The 14738-nt window shown below is 46.3% G+C and overlaps 7 protein-coding genes across 7 annotated transcripts; 3 read left to right on the top strand and 4 right to left on the bottom strand.

The window, feature by feature from the left end:
- Positions 1-86: 86 nt before the first annotated feature.
- Positions 87-2819, bottom strand: Bathy14g01210 (ABC transporter related; the record flags this gene model as incomplete). The annotated part of the gene is made up of 1 exon (XM_007509033.1): positions 87-2819. One exon carries the CDS (start codon positions 2817-2819, stop codon positions 87-89), a length of 2733 nt encoding a protein of 910 aa, XP_007509095.1.
- A 511-nt stretch (positions 2820-3330) lies between these two features.
- Bathy14g01220 (predicted protein) lies at positions 3331-4320 on the top strand (the record flags this gene model as incomplete). The annotated part of the gene is made up of 1 exon (XM_007509269.1): positions 3331-4320. One exon carries the CDS (start codon positions 3331-3333, stop codon positions 4318-4320), a length of 990 nt encoding a protein of 329 aa, XP_007509331.1.
- Positions 4321-4575: 255 nt separating this feature from the next.
- On the top strand, positions 4576-7832 carry Bathy14g01230 (predicted protein; the record flags this gene model as incomplete). Its single annotated transcript, XM_007509104.1, has 2 exons — positions 4576-5706; positions 6018-7832. 2 exons carry the CDS (start codon positions 4576-4578, stop codon positions 7830-7832), a joined length of 2946 nt encoding a protein of 981 aa, XP_007509166.1.
- Positions 7833-7915: 83 nt separating this feature from the next.
- Positions 7916-9817, bottom strand: Bathy14g01240 (predicted protein; the record flags this gene model as incomplete). The annotated part of the gene is made up of 1 exon (XM_007509011.1): positions 7916-9817. The coding sequence occupies one exon, from the start codon at positions 9815-9817 to the stop codon at positions 7916-7918; it is 1902 nt and encodes a 633-aa protein (XP_007509073.1).
- Positions 9818-10089: 272 nt separating this feature from the next.
- On the bottom strand, positions 10090-11190 carry Bathy14g01250 (predicted protein; the record flags this gene model as incomplete). Its single annotated transcript, XM_007509133.1, has 1 exon — positions 10090-11190. One exon carries the CDS (start codon positions 11188-11190, stop codon positions 10090-10092), a length of 1101 nt encoding a protein of 366 aa, XP_007509195.1.
- A 536-nt stretch (positions 11191-11726) lies between these two features.
- Bathy14g01260 (predicted protein) lies at positions 11727-12680 on the bottom strand (the record flags this gene model as incomplete). Its single annotated transcript, XM_007509296.1, has 1 exon — positions 11727-12680. One exon carries the CDS (start codon positions 12678-12680, stop codon positions 11727-11729), a length of 954 nt encoding a protein of 317 aa, XP_007509358.1.
- A 667-nt stretch (positions 12681-13347) lies between these two features.
- Positions 13348-14619, top strand: Bathy14g01270 (histone deacetylase 3; the record flags this gene model as incomplete). Its single annotated transcript, XM_007509067.1, has 1 exon — positions 13348-14619. The coding sequence occupies one exon, from the start codon at positions 13348-13350 to the stop codon at positions 14617-14619; it is 1272 nt and encodes a 423-aa protein (XP_007509129.1).
- Positions 14620-14738: the final 119 nt, after the last annotated feature.

Here is a 14738-nt window from a genome sequence, read left to right on the forward strand (position 1 = left end):
AAAAAGAAGCGCGGCGTGCGGTGCAGCAAGTAGAGAGTAAGTGTGTGTAACTGTAAATGGTTTTCTTTTAAATACAATAATTGATATTAGTTCCATCTCCCGGCGTTTTTATTCACCTTCGCTTGTCCACTGCCACCGCCAAACGCTTTCGCTTTCTCCTTTTTCAATTTCGCCTTTTCGGCTTTGCTCATTTTACTCTTCGAGACGATTTGCGTCTTTTCAATTTCTTTCTTCTTGGCGGTCAAAATTTGGTCTCTCGACCCAGCTTTATCGTTTTTGCTCAAATAATACGCGTAATCGCCTTCGTAGTCGGTGATTTTACCTTCGTCGAACGCCAAGACTCGAGTGGCTATTTGTCTCAAGAAAAAGCGATCGTGCGAAATGGCGAGGACGGTCCCTTCGAACGATTGCAACGCCTCCTCGAGCATTTGTTTTGACGGAATATCCAAGTGATTGGTAGGTTCGTCCAAAAATAAGACGTTCGCTGGCGTGACCATGAATTTCGCTAAGGCTAATCGAGCTTTTTCACCTCCGGATAAGAAGTTTACCGGTCGGTCGTGGTAACTCGTGTTGAACGCCATGCGCCCGAGCAACGCTTTCAGTTGGTTCAGAGGTTCATCCGGCGCCGCTCGGACTAATGTTTCGAGAACGCCGACGTCCCCGTCTAAATCTTCCGCTTGATTTTGGTAAAAGTAGTTCACTTTACACAACTCCTTATCGCCTAAACGCGCTTCGCCAGCTTTGGGAGCCTCTTTGCCTTGGATTAAACGCATCATCGTGGATTTGCCGCAGCCGTTGTCGCCGATCATGGCGACGCGTTCGGATCGGTCGATTTGTAAGTTGACATTTTGGAACAACGTTTTCTCGTCGTAGCCGTGAGATAAACCGCGAACTTGCGCGACAATTTGAGAGGATCTTGGGGCATCTGGGAATCTAAAGCGTCTCGACTTTTCCTCCCATGGTTTCATGATGGGATCTTCCATGAGCTTATCCAACGCTTTTTGCGCCGCCGTCGCTCGTCCAGATTGACCTCCTCCGGCTAATCTTTGGATCAACTCCCGTTGTCTCGAGACTTCTTTGTTCCATTTCTCCCACGCCACGTACGTTTGCATCGCTTTCGTTTCTTTTTCTCTTCGATAGTCGGAGTAGTTGCCTTTATACGTGGTCGCGACGCCGCGTTCGACTTCAACAATTTTGTTACAGATTTGATCGAGAAATTCGCGATCGTGCGAGACGCACACCAAAGGAACGTCCACGTTTTTCAAATACGATTCTAACCATTGGATGGTATTCAAATCGATGTGATTGGTCGGTTCATCGAGTAATAACAAACCCGGTTCTTGTAACAAAATCTTTCCGACGGAGATGCGCATTTGCCATCCTCCGGAAAAGGAAGAGACTAATCGATCGTTATCTTCCGGAACGAAGCCTAATTCGGGCATAATTTTATCAATCAATCGTTCCATGTTGAACAAATCCATTCGATCGGCTTGACGTTGTAATTCGTTCAGTTTATCCACCAACAGTTGCGTCAATTCCGCGCTCGGGTTGTCCTCTAACGCTTTTTGTACGCGTTCGAGATTTTTTAAAACTTCGGATTCGTCCCCGAACGAGGCTAAAAATTCCTCCCTCACCGTGTTCGTACCTTTGACTTCAAACTCTTGCGTGAGGTAACCGATTTTCACGTTGTTCGCCAACAACACCTCGCCTTCGTCTTGTTCGATTTCGCCCATGATGATCTTTAGCTGCGTCGTTTTCCCGGCGCCGTTCCATCCGACCAGACCAACGCGTTCGCCTTTTTTACAATCCCAAGTGACATCCGTTAACACCTCTTGTTGCGTAAACGTCTTTTTAATGTTTTCAACTCTTACGCCGGTGGTAACCGCGCCGGCTGTTCTTTTCAACGACCTCTTTTTATCGTTTGAGAAGATATCTTTGAGATGTTCCGGGATCATGTAGTCTTCTTTGTTTTTCTTCTGTGTGGTTGGTTTTTCTTCCGTTTCATTCGTTGTTGTTTGCGCAGCTGGAGCAGCAGCGGCGGCCGTCGCCGCCGCCGCCGCCGCAGCTTCCTTCGCTTTCGCGGCATCCGCCAACACTTTCGCCTTTTCAGCCGCGTCCTTTTCCTTGGCCGCTCTCACTTCTTCCTCTTCTCGCTCTTTTTCCGCATGTTCCGTCTGTTCCGCCTCCGCCGCCGCCGCGCTCGCTCTCTCCTCTTCCTCTCTCTTCGCCTGCGCCATCGTCGCTTGCTCCGCCATCTCCTTCGCCTCTTTCTGCGCCAACTCGTACTCTCTCTTTTTCGCCTCGAGAAGCGCCGCTTTCTTCTCCTGCGCCAAACGCTTTTTCTTCGCGAACTCATCTTCTTCTTCTTCCTCCTCGTCTGCTTGTCCTGTCGTTGCTGCTGCTGCTACTGCATCCGCTTCGGCGACTACGGGAGTCTCTTTGACTTCTTCTCGTTCTTCTACTTCTCGTTCTCGTCGCGGCGGCGACGGAGGAGGAGGAGGAGTCGACGGAGGCGTCGATGGTAACGGTGACGGTGGCGCCGCTGCTTTCGCCGGCGTCTGCTTCTTTTTATTCTTCTTCGCCTTCCCAGCCGGGACGAAATCATCATCAAAGTCGTTCTCCCAATCGAATTTTTGCTCTTGTGCGGCTCCTCCTTTCTTCTTCGCGTTCGTTTTTATCGAGTCCCTCCTCTTGAAAGAATTCTCATCGCTCAAAGAGGCTTTTGCAACGACGACACAAACAGATCTTTTTGGACAATTTCGAGATCGTCCGGTAATAAAGGTGGTCGGCGACGTGAACGAATGCATTCTCATCGTCATCGTATTTTGGATAAAATGGAAAAACGCAATTCTCTCTGTTAAGTGTTGTTGCGTGAGATATATACTTAAAAAGCAATACTCGCTTTTAAAGACAACGCTTTTCTCTCTCTGTGTGTGTGTTTTTGTCTCTTTTGTCTTTCTCTGAAAAGTCTCTCTCTTCTTTTCTGTTGTGTGTGCTTCTTCCGCGCGTAAAAAAGTGTTCAACTCTGATGTCTCTTCAGACGGGAAGGACGACAAAAAAATTTGGAGTACGACTGACGTACTAAGAGTTTAGGGTGTAAGTACGTAAGCCTACCTCAAATTGAGCTTCGTAAGTGCTTCTTTCTTACTCGTGAGTGCTTCGTTCTTACTCGTGAGTGCTTCTAAGGTTTTTCGCCTGAACATCCTTCAGAAAACTTAACAAAGAAAGCTTTTCGAGTATTGAGGCTCCGAGAAGAACGAATGCGATGAAAGTTGCGAAAAGGAGGAGGATCATCGAAATTTGAACGACGAGAGATGAAATAGAGAAAAAATGGCGGGAGAAGAGGAGGAGAAGAACAACCACGCGGCGGAAGTCGCGTACGCGCGATTGGTTTCCCATTTTTCTCATCATCATCGAACGACCAATGATAACACGAGAGAGGACGACCAAGTCGTCGCGCGAATGCACTCGTTATCGCAAGTGCTGGAGGAATTCACGGGTCCTGTCGAGAGGAGAACGGTCGGTGTGCGTTCGGTCGTGTGCATCGCGAAGAAGTTAATCGAGAGAGGAGGAGACGAGGAGAACAACGTCGAGAAGAGGCACTTTGGGTACTCGATTTTACAACGACTTTTAATATCATCGGCAAAAACGAGCAGCGAAGAGGAGGAGATTTTTATGAAGAACGAGTTCACGAATATAATTTCAAACGAGTTACGTTTGACGTCGCGAGATGGCGCAAAAGTGCCGTACCCGTTGAAGTCGAAAGTCGCGCAGATTACGGCAGAGTTTATTAAACGAGAAGGTTCGACGGCGTGGATCGCGTTTAGCGAAACCATCGCGAGGATGTTGCGATCGGCGGATGCGTACGAGTGCGAGTTAGGGGCGATTATCGCGAGATACGTGGCAGAAGACGTGGCGTTGCACTCGGACGAGGTGTTTGCGGATAAGGTGAGAGATTTGTTGGGTGGAATAACGCAAACGATTGGAGAGGTGACGGGCGCGATGCGAGAGGCGTGGGAGAGGCATTTTAGTAACAATAATGTCGGTGCGCCGGAGATGCAGAAAGCGTCCGAAAATTGCGCCTTGGCTGTTTTAGAGGCTATCAGCGTGTACGCGGAGTGGGCGCCGTTAGTGCCGCTGGTCCGGAGTGGACTTGTGGATATATGCTGCGTGGCTTTGTTGGTGCGCCTTTTGATTTCTCTTTTGATTTCTCGCTTTTCGCTTCTCGCGCTTTTGCCGATGATGATGCACAATTTTTGGATCAACCATCTGAACATCCACCGTGAGGATAAACTTTACAAAAACATATTATATGTCTGAGGCATCGCATTCACCGCTCTTCTTTCTGCTCATCTCTCTTTTTGCTCTGTGCATGTGTGTGTATCTATCTGTGCGCGGCCTAAAATACTGACGAGGCGAAAAAATTACTCCTCTTCTTCTTTTTCGTTTTACCCGAAACAGAGCAACATCAACGAATCCGCGTGCCGAGCGCCGGCGGCATCAGCCATTAAGCACGTTCTCGCTCGTAAACCGTTACCGGAGGATGTTCCTCAAGACGATCGAGCGGTTGTTTTTATGGCCATATCTTCGTGCGTTCGCGCAGTGGCGACACATTTAGATGTCGTTTTAGCGCAAGAATACATCGCTTTGGACAACGCGGATGCGTACGAGCAGTGCGCCGAATTGGCATGTCAAGCGGCGTCAGTGCAGGTTTTACACACGCTAAGTCGCGAAGAGCAGCATCAACAACATCAACACCAACAACAACAGCTAGAGTTGGTCGTCGCGTTGCTCGAACGGTTAGCTATGTTAGTCAGGATCCCCAACTTGAGGTCGTTGGAGACGGTGTTAGGAGCGTGGACGGCGTTATTGCGCGCGAACGGAGCAACAGTGCCAAAAAAAGGACACGCGACGACGACTTCCTCTATGGCGCCGCCGTCTTCGTCATCGCCATCAACTTCAACATCCTTAAAAGTCCTCCCGCCTGGTGCCGTTCCAGCTTTGCTGGACTATTGCGTCGCGTGGCTTCGCGCTGGTGGTGGTTTAGCCGGCGGCATGGATCCGGCTGGCACGCACATCGCCAACGAAAGAGAACAATGGGAAGACACGTTCGAAACGTTCGAGGAATTGAAAACGCAATGGATTATCAATCGCGCGAAAGTGATGGAAGTTATCAAACTCTGCGCGAATCTGGACCCACAAAGTGCGTCGAGGAAGTTGTTAGAAACCGTCGATGGGGCTCTAGAATGGTTGAAGAGCGTATCAACGTCGGCAGATGGAGGGGAAGATTCAGGAGACGAAGGCAAAGCGTGTATTTTAGAAGGTGTCCAAGCGTTCACGGAGTGCATCATGCTCGTTTTGCCCATCGAAGAACCGCAAGCATCGAGCGTGGTGATAGAAATAGAAAACTTAGTCACGAAAGCGCTCGCGATGACCGATCAATCTTCCCAAAGTGGTGGAATCAGATTAGGCCCGCAAAGTTTAGCGCAATACGCGAAAATTTTAGAGTGTTTTGGACGCATCGGTTTGGTGCGACCAAATTTGGCGCCTCTGTTGGTAAAGAACTTGTTCGATTTGCTCGGCACTGTTGCGGCGGAGGACGTTTCCGCGCCACCGGTTCGAGGTAAAGCTCGAGTGAAAAGGACGCAATTGGCGAGACAGAAGATTTGTTCGGCGATGTTGAACATTTGCGCGACAGTGCCAGAGGTACGAAAAAACTTTTTGTGTGCTGGTCACATTTCCTCTTCTTCCTTATTTAATTCGTCTTCTTAAAACTTTGTCGCGGCGTATTACAACTGCGGCAGAGCTATGCAAAGGCGAGAGATTAAAATCAGCGTTTTCCTCTTTCATGTATTTGCAATATCTTTCACAGAGAGATTGAAGTTTTGCATCGGAGGAAGCGCTACATGTTTCCTACTTTTCTTTTCCTTCTTTTTCGTTCGTAACAACAGAATCAAAAGCAACATCAAAAACATTTACTGACGCACTCTTTCTTTCATTCATATTTATACAAACAGGCGCTCAACCCGCACCTGGAACCGTTGGCAGAACAAGTCGAAAGTCTCCGATCCACGGGCAACTTGACCGGCGCGGAGAGAGGAACTTTAGCCGAAGCTTTATTAGCAGTGGCGACACCGAGTGGTCCAGAACGAGTGATCCAAGTGCTCGATTGGTTGTTAGCGCCGGTGAAAAGTAGATGGTACAGCGTGGAAACTGGAGCAGTGTTACCGCTGGTGGCAAATTTGACCACGCCGGAAGCGTTTATGGCGCAGGAGCAACAGCAACAGCAACTCTCGAACGTGCACTGGGATCTCTTTCACGACGTGCAGTTGCTCGAAAGGTGCATGCGACGGTGTTTACCGGGCAGTAGCGCGCAAGCAGCGCAGAAAGTGGTTCAAGAAGCGCCCGGAGAGCAACAACAACAGCAACAACAATCCGTCTGTCTCATATTGGAACACGTCGAATGGGCTATCCTCTTAGCGACGGAGATGCACCGACTCGTAAGACAAATCTATACGCCAGGTTTGCAATCGCAAATGGTCAGCTCGAACTTAGCAGAATCGTTGCAGCCGTCTTGGGAAGAGTACGCAGCCTCGTTGAAGCCAGGTAAATTGAAAGAATTCGCCTTGGAACAGGCGGAAAATCAAAACGCAACGCAGCTGAAAGTAGTTTCCGTTCGAGATTGGCTTCGCGTGTTACGAGACGCGAGTTTGAATATCATCAATTTGGTTTTGTTACACGCGAGTGAGATGACGTATTCGAACCCGTCAATCGCGGGGAAGATGCAGACAGTCATAGCCACCGATTTAGAGGCACAAAGAGACGACCAAGTGAGGACGATGGTGCTTTTGTTCGTAAGGCCGGTACTGTCGAGATGTCCGGCACAGTTTCGCCAGATTTGGTTTCAAGCGTTGGTTGCGCCGATATTGCCAGATTTGTGCCGACGCGTGGAAGCTGGCTGGACGACAGCGGGTGCGAACAAAGCAACTCTTTCGACTCCAGGAACAACAGCGAATGAAGCTCTCGACACGTCGTCGGATGTATCCACGTACGCCACGCTCGTCGCCGAAGCTTACTCCGAACGCACGTTGCGCGAAATTTCTCGAGAGTTGGGCTCGATATTAGAACTCATCGTCGCTCCAGGCGGCACTCTCGGTCGACGCACGAAAACTGCATCTACCTCAGATACCGAAAAAGACGCCGTTGCAGGTGGCAAGCACTTGATCGATTGGATGTGTTCGCAAAGTGATGTGCAAGTAGCCCAAATAGCCATCCAAGCAGGCACTTTGGCGTTGAAGATTGACGATTTAGAAACAGTTTCTAAAGCCATCTTGTTTTGTCGAGGTTTAGTCGCCGCCGCTTCCGCGCAAGACCCGCGCATTGGCGAAGGGCTCGCGGAATCTTGCGGCGGCGAAATCGTACTTGCCGCCGTGGCGGCTTTGAGCAAATCTTTGAATTCTTCCTTACAAGCGGAACTTTTGAGTTTGATTTACGAAGTTTTAACGAAACACGCGAGGACGACACAATCAGTCCCGCACGCTATGCTCTGCATCCCAGGCATTACGGAGAGCGTATTGATGAACACTTTGGAGGAAATAAGCAAGTGTCGTTCGGAGAAAAAAGCGACTGGATTGGTGAAAAATTTATTGTTATCGATACCGGGAGAGGAATTGAAAGTTTTAGCAACTGGCGATAACAAAAAGACAATTTCAGCGATTCAAATTCCAACCAACAGTAAAAGAAGGCAAAGTGACGGTGGAAACGCGAGTGAACCCGTGAAATCATCTTGGACGGAAAACGAAGTCCACGCCGGGTTCCAGTTGTTTCAATAGCGATTTTTATTAAATTTTATACGCAGCGCAACTCTTTTTGAATTTAATGTACACGTGGACTCCTTCTTTCTCTCAATCGACGTTTAACGCACGTCGACAAATTTTTCTTTTTCGTCGCTCAACCACGGCACGTTTCCGCACTCCAACTGATTTTGCAATCTTAAATCGTACACGATGTTCCGTTTCCTCGGTTTGAGCGCCGGCGTCACTTCGCCTCGCAACACGTTTTTCAAATCGCACTTAAATTCGCCGTTGTGAAACCACGGGTGCGAAAAATACGCGTCCATCGCGTCACCGCCTCCGGCGCCTAGTCTAGCTAACTCGTCTAATCGTAGAAGTTTTCGAACAATGTCCACGGTATCGGCGTCGAACCAGTGCGGACACCAGACGCCACCGTTTGCGTCTACGCTAGTCACGGCTTCGTATAACTCAATGTGGTTTCCTCGGACGTTCGCGTACGGCGTCGCTCCCGAGCATAATTCATAAATCAAAACTCCCAAACTCCACAAATCGGCTTCGAATCTACAGCCTTTTTTGCTCATGACTTCCGGGGACATGTACTGACTCGTCCCGCAGAACGAGTACGCGCGCTCGTCTTCTCTTTCTAATTTCTTAGCCATACCAAAATCGGCTAAACACACGTCGCCGTTTGCTCGCAACAAAATGTTCTCTGGTTTTAAATCTCTGTAGACGTATTTTTTCACGTGTAAATAGGCAATGGCCGCAGAGACTTGCGAGATGTACACCTTTGCGTCTGAAAGAGACGGTAATCCGTGATAGACTAAACACTGAAACAAATCCCCGCACGGTGCGTACTCTGTGAGCAAATAATACGCGGTCGGATCGTCGTACGAGTGAAACAAAGTAGCTATGAATGGGCCGTTGGATACGTCCATGTGAACATGCCTTTCGTACGCGGCGTGTTTTTCCTCACCGACGGAAACCAATTTGGACTTTTGCATCACTTTAAACGCCAACAACTGTTTCGTATCGTGCAAACGAGCTAAATACACCGTCCCGCACAAACCTTTCCCGAGCTCTCTCAAAACGGTGAAATCTTTCGGGAACGACGAAGACGGCGAAATGATAACCTCTCTCAACGAGTCGTCGTATTCGGCTTCTTTATAGTCTTTGGACAAACCCGCCGCGGAGACTAAATTCGAATCGTCCTCTTTTACCGTTTGCGTTTGCGTTTGCGTTTGCGCGGCGGCCGTTCCTTTTACTCCTTCTTTAACCTCCAATTTCTCCACCTCCTCTTGCGAAGATATGTGTAACCGTCCCAACAACTTCCCGGCTCGATCTTCCTCCTCCCTCGTCTCGCTAATCTGCATCAAATCTAAAACCGACGCGTGCGAATGAATCGTAGCCGTCTTCCTCAACCCCCCGACGACGCTCCCTCCCAATTTATTATTCGTTCTTCTCAGCGGCGACCCGGGCGGCGTTTTCTTCCTCCCGCCAAAATCCTCCTCTTCCTCCTCCGTCATCATCATCGCTTTCATCGACGCCACGCGTTTCATCGGTTTCTCTCCGCCTTCCTCCTCGAAATCATCATCATCATCCGAAACACCCTTCTTCTTCGTGGTTTTGAGTTCAAATTCTTCTTTTTCTTCTTTTTCTTCTTCTTCTTCGTACTCTCGTATTTTATGCTCCCGTCGTTCCGCGTCTTCCTCGAAATCTTTTAAAGCCAATTTCATCCTCGAATTTTCTTCTCCTCCCTCGTTTTGGATAACAACGGTCTCTCCTCGTTTCTGTTTCTGTTGTTTCTGAAATTGTTGTTGTTGTTGTTGTTGTTGCATGAGGTTGGAGAGAGATTTGCTCTTCCGCAAACGCGTCGTCGTTATTGTTGTCGTCTTGTTGTTGTTATCTTTTTCTTGTTGTTGTTGTTGTTGTTGTTGTTGTTGTTGTTGTTGCGCTTGGTTCCCGCTCTTCTCATCGCCGGACTTCTCCGCCTCGGCCTCTTTTCCCCGGGGGCGGAGTTGATTCATGCGAAGAGGAGTTTAGAGAGAAATTGAAGAAAACTAAAACGAACAGCGGGAAAAAAAGAGTCGGCGGCGGGAAAAGTGCTCTCGCAAAAGCGGGCGGAGGGTATGCGTGTGCTTCGTAAAAAGTGCTCTCGCGCGCGCGGTTATTTTTATGTGATGATGTTTTCGTGTGAATTGTGTTCGAACGTGCAACCACTAGTACGAGAGAAAGAAACGGACGGAGGATAAAATCCTCTCTGCCCTAGTACCCGCGGCAGAAAGGTGTTACGTAATACTCAGACCAAACACTTTCGAAATCCACTCTCCAACTGCTCTCGATTCAAATCTCTGCCGATGAAGACCATGCGATTCAACTTTTTTTCGCCTTTTCGCCACTCGTTTCCGCTCGGTCCAAAGTTTATTTGTTCGTGGACGCCTTGAAACACAAACTTGGCGTCGCCTTGACCTTGAAAGCAAAAGACGCCTTTACTTCGGTACATGTTCGCGCTATTTTCTTGCAGCAAGTTCATCATGAACTCGTTGACTCGATTGAAATCCAGCTCGCCCTCGCACTCGATACCGACCGAGCCGACTCCGGTGAGGTCGTGAATTTTTGATTTATTTTCGTCCAAAAAACTCGGATCGTGCTCCAACGTCTTCTCCACGCTAAACGAGCTCACGCCTAAAACTTTTTTCAAATCAACCTGACTATTTTGCGTCTCGATTACCTCTGCGCTGCTATTGATCGCCTTCAGAACCTTCTTCGTTTCCTCCAATCTCTCTTTGCTCACCAAATCAATCTTATTCAACAAAATCCGGTCGGCGAAGGCGACTTGCGAGACGGCTTCGTTCACGGCACCTTCTTTCTTCTCCTCTTCCAAGTGTAAATGTACGTGCTTCGCGTCCACGAGACACAAGATAGAATCTAACTCGTAGTAATCCGCGATTTCTGGATTTAGAAAAAACGTAAACGCCACCGGCGCCGGATCCGCCAGACCTGTCGTCTCGATTATAACCGCATCGAAAGTTTTATCTTTCCGATCTTTCAACTGCATCAAAGCTCTCACTAAATCTCCTCGGACCGTGCAACAGACGCATCCGTTATCCATGCTAATGATGTCTTCTTTTTCCTTCACGTTCTCCGCGACGAGTGATTCGTCGATAGAGACCGCGCCGAATTCGTTTTCGATCACGGCTATTTTTAAGCCGTGTTGAGAGCTTTTTAGAATGTAATTCACCAGAGTCGTTTTCCCGGCGCCGAGGAAACCGGTGATTATGGTCACCGGCGTCTTCTTCTTCTTTTTCTCATTCGCGTCGTTCATGTTCGCTTTCTCGTCGTCGTCATCATCATCGGTATCCTTTTTTGGTAACGTGTCGTTGATGTTGCTTTTGCTCATTATTTTTGTCTTATTTTAGTGAAGCGTGGTGTATTTTGTTTGGGTTGTGTGTGTGAGTTGTATCGTTTTGTGTGTTGTACCTGTAAGTAAATTGTTTCATACAAAAGACAGATGTGGGTAAAATATGTGTGACTGGGCGACATCGATTTTCGGCCACTTTTTTTAGATGACCGAATGGCATATTCTTCGAAAGATGAATTTGCTACCCCAAATTTTAAAGTTTTATTGAAAATATACCAGAAAGCATAAAAAAGCAGGAAAGGCCCCTCAAAACAAAGCTAAAAGCCGACCTCCCAGACGTTACTACTAGCAATAAAATCCACAAAAAGCAGTCAACCATGGAGCAATGAACAGAGGGACACGGTAAACGTGTTTTTTTGTTCATTTGCGAGCAATGTCTCTCTTGAGAGAAGGCGAAGGAGGGGAACTCCTGACTTGAATCCAACAAAAAAGCAGTTGCTCTCACACTTTCATCTGGTAACGTAGTTAGATTTTCAGTGCTAAATTCACAAATAATAATACCTGCTCTATCTGTATTAATCAAGATCTGAAGAGAAGAGTTCTTTAAAATCTTGAAAGAAGACTTCCTCCAAGCTACTTTTAACAATATCTGCACCAGTCAACTCCCAACGCCTCGTTTTACCTCCTTGAATGAGAACACACTTCATACCAAGTGAATGTGCAGCTTCACAGCAAGAAATCGAAGCACCTAGCACCACACACCTATCACATGCCCGTTGAATCAAATTTGCTGCATAGGCATAAAGTTCTGGATCTGGTAGGCCATTGGCAGTGTCATCGCACCCCGCAATTTTCTCAACAATTTTATTATGTGAATTTGGTAACTTATCTTCATCTTCAACATCAAAGTACGTATGAATACCTAGTGAAATCAAAGTTGCCCTTAAATCCTGGCGGCTTTCAGATGAAGTTATTATGCAAGGAATATCTTGTGAAGTCATCATCCTTAAAAAGTTATGAACACCCGGTTTTAGATCTATACAACTCTTTGGAGTAGAATTTTTTTGAAGAAGGCGGCGATATTCCTTGATGAGATCACGAACAAAGTAACGATCGGTACCCCATAGCATGATTTGAGTAATGAACTGGGTTGGACTACTCCGTTCTGCAACTTTTAAATCATATTTACTTGGATATCTCAATTTTTTCTTCTGTGCTAACTTCATCCAAGCATCTTGAGAGTAGATATTACTACCTTCCACAAGCAAGGAGTCAAGGTCTATGATCAGTCCAAACCACCGAGTTCCTAGCTGTTCTAAACGTAGCAAAGGGTTCGAAATGGCAATGTTGTGATTTTGGTCAAAATCAGGGTTTTCCCCTTCATATATTCTTTCTAAGAAACATCGACAAGGTAAAAGCACTGTGCTTCTTTTAAACTTCGTGGTTTTTCCTCTATAGTTAAACGGGTCAACCAGGCTAGAACGTTTGTAATTACATACGTTGGCAACCAGGTTTATTGATGTATTCATGATGGAAATGAGTAGATGCAAACAAATAGCAGCTGAACTGGCTAGTTTTCAGAGGTCTCGATGCCTTATTTTTGCAAGAACACTTTCGCTTTTCTAAAGCGAACCATCTTTACCAAAGCGCCAGTTTCAAAAGTGCCACGAAACAACATTCCAACATTCCAATTGGTCACTTTTACTTTTCGGCTAAAAATAATGACACATATTCGGTAGAATACTAATCATGTCCCTGTTTGTCAATCCAACTTCTCTTGTTTCAAATAGGCTTTAAGTATGATTTTGTGGGAAGTGAGGAATATGTGTAAGTAAATTTGTGTCGGTGAATTGTTTCAATATGACAATATCACTTTTAAAACAAGTTGGGTCCGAAGGTGCGGGCAAAAAAGGCAGGAAGGCAGCACTTTGTAAACAAAAACAGTCTTTGAGGCAAACTCCGATTCTCCTTAAGTCCGTTTACCCTCAACTTCTACCCGTAAAATAGAAATCACAAAAAAACTCCAAAAAAAGGCGGCCCAACATACTCGTTATTATGCAACAACCTTTGTAACCTGCCCATGCCATATATTATATTCATATGAAAAGGTGCTCCCAATTTTTATCCCAACATAAGCCTGTTCCTGTAAAACTGTGATAAGAACTTGAACTTAGCGGACGGTAGAAGAGTAGGAGTATGCCTTCGATTAAGAATAAGATTTCATATTATTACGATTCTGAGGTTGGCACCAGTTATTATGCTCCCAATCATCCTATGAAACCACACAGATTAAGCATGACACATAGCCTAGTGCTTGCATATCGACTGCATGAGAATCTTGACGTTTTCAGGCCAAGAAAAGCAACGACAAGTGAGCTTGCTCAATTTCACGCTGAAGACTACGTCGATTTTTTATCAAAAATTACTCCAAATACCCAGCACGAGTATCTCACTCAAATGCAAAGGTTCAACCTGGGAGAAGACTGTCCCATATTTGATGGTTTATTTGATTTCTGCAAAATTTATTCAGGTGGCTCTATTGAAGGAGCAGTTCGAATCAACCATGGAACTTCAGACATAGCAATAAATTGGTCAGGTGGTCTGCATCACGCAAAGAAGTCTGAAGCTTCTGGATTTTGTTATATAAACGATATTGTTCTAGCTACTCTTGAGCTGTTGAAGTATCATGCAAGGGTACTATATATAGATATAGATATTCACCATGGTGACGGTGTCGAGGAAGCATTTTATCTGACAGACAGAGTCATGACAGTAAGTTTTCACAAATTTGGTGATCTTTTCTTTCCAGGGACTGGAGATTTAGGTGATATAGGAATGAACAATGGGAAATATTATTCAGTCAATGTCCCACTCCATGATGGTATGGATGATCAGAATTTCATAGATATCTTCAAGTCGACGATGCAAAAAGTCATGGAAGTTTTCCAACCTGGAGCTATTATTCTACAGTGCGGAGCAGATTCTCTCGCTGCTGATCGCTTGGGCTGTTTCAACTTAACACTTCAAGGCCACGCATCATGCGTAGCTTTTATGAAATCATTCAACATTCCACTTTTAGTTCTGGGAGGAGGTGGATACATTAAATCAAATGTGGCGCGTTGTTGGGCAAATGAAACTGCAACTCTACTTGGAAGAACTTTGGACGAGAATATTCCAGAGCATGAATTTTATTATGAATATTATTCAGATGCTTCATATCAGTTAAAAGTTCAGCAAAAGAACCCTATCGAGAATTTGAATTCATGCTCATATCTTCAAGACATTAAAACTTGTATCCTCAATAATCTTAGTCAATTGGAAGTAGCACCTAGCGTTCAGATGCATGAGTTACCTCCTGAAGCTTTTATACCAGAGCTGGATGATTCTGCGTTGAATGAAGATGAGCTATCTAGGAATATTATCAAGAATATGGCGGTGAATGAAATGGAGTCGCGTGATCGAGAATAAATGCTTTTAAGGAAGAGAGATTTTAATGGAGTGTAGAAAACACCAAGCACAAATTATGGGGACCGAAGAGCTCACCCGCACACCTAACATATATAAAGATCTTGTTTTTATGTTAGTCA

Source organism: Bathycoccus prasinos (assembly GCF_002220235.1).
Source record: "Bathycoccus prasinos genomic : Chromosome_14".
Lineage (NCBI taxonomy): Eukaryota > Viridiplantae > Chlorophyta > Mamiellophyceae > Mamiellales > Bathycoccaceae > Bathycoccus > Bathycoccus prasinos.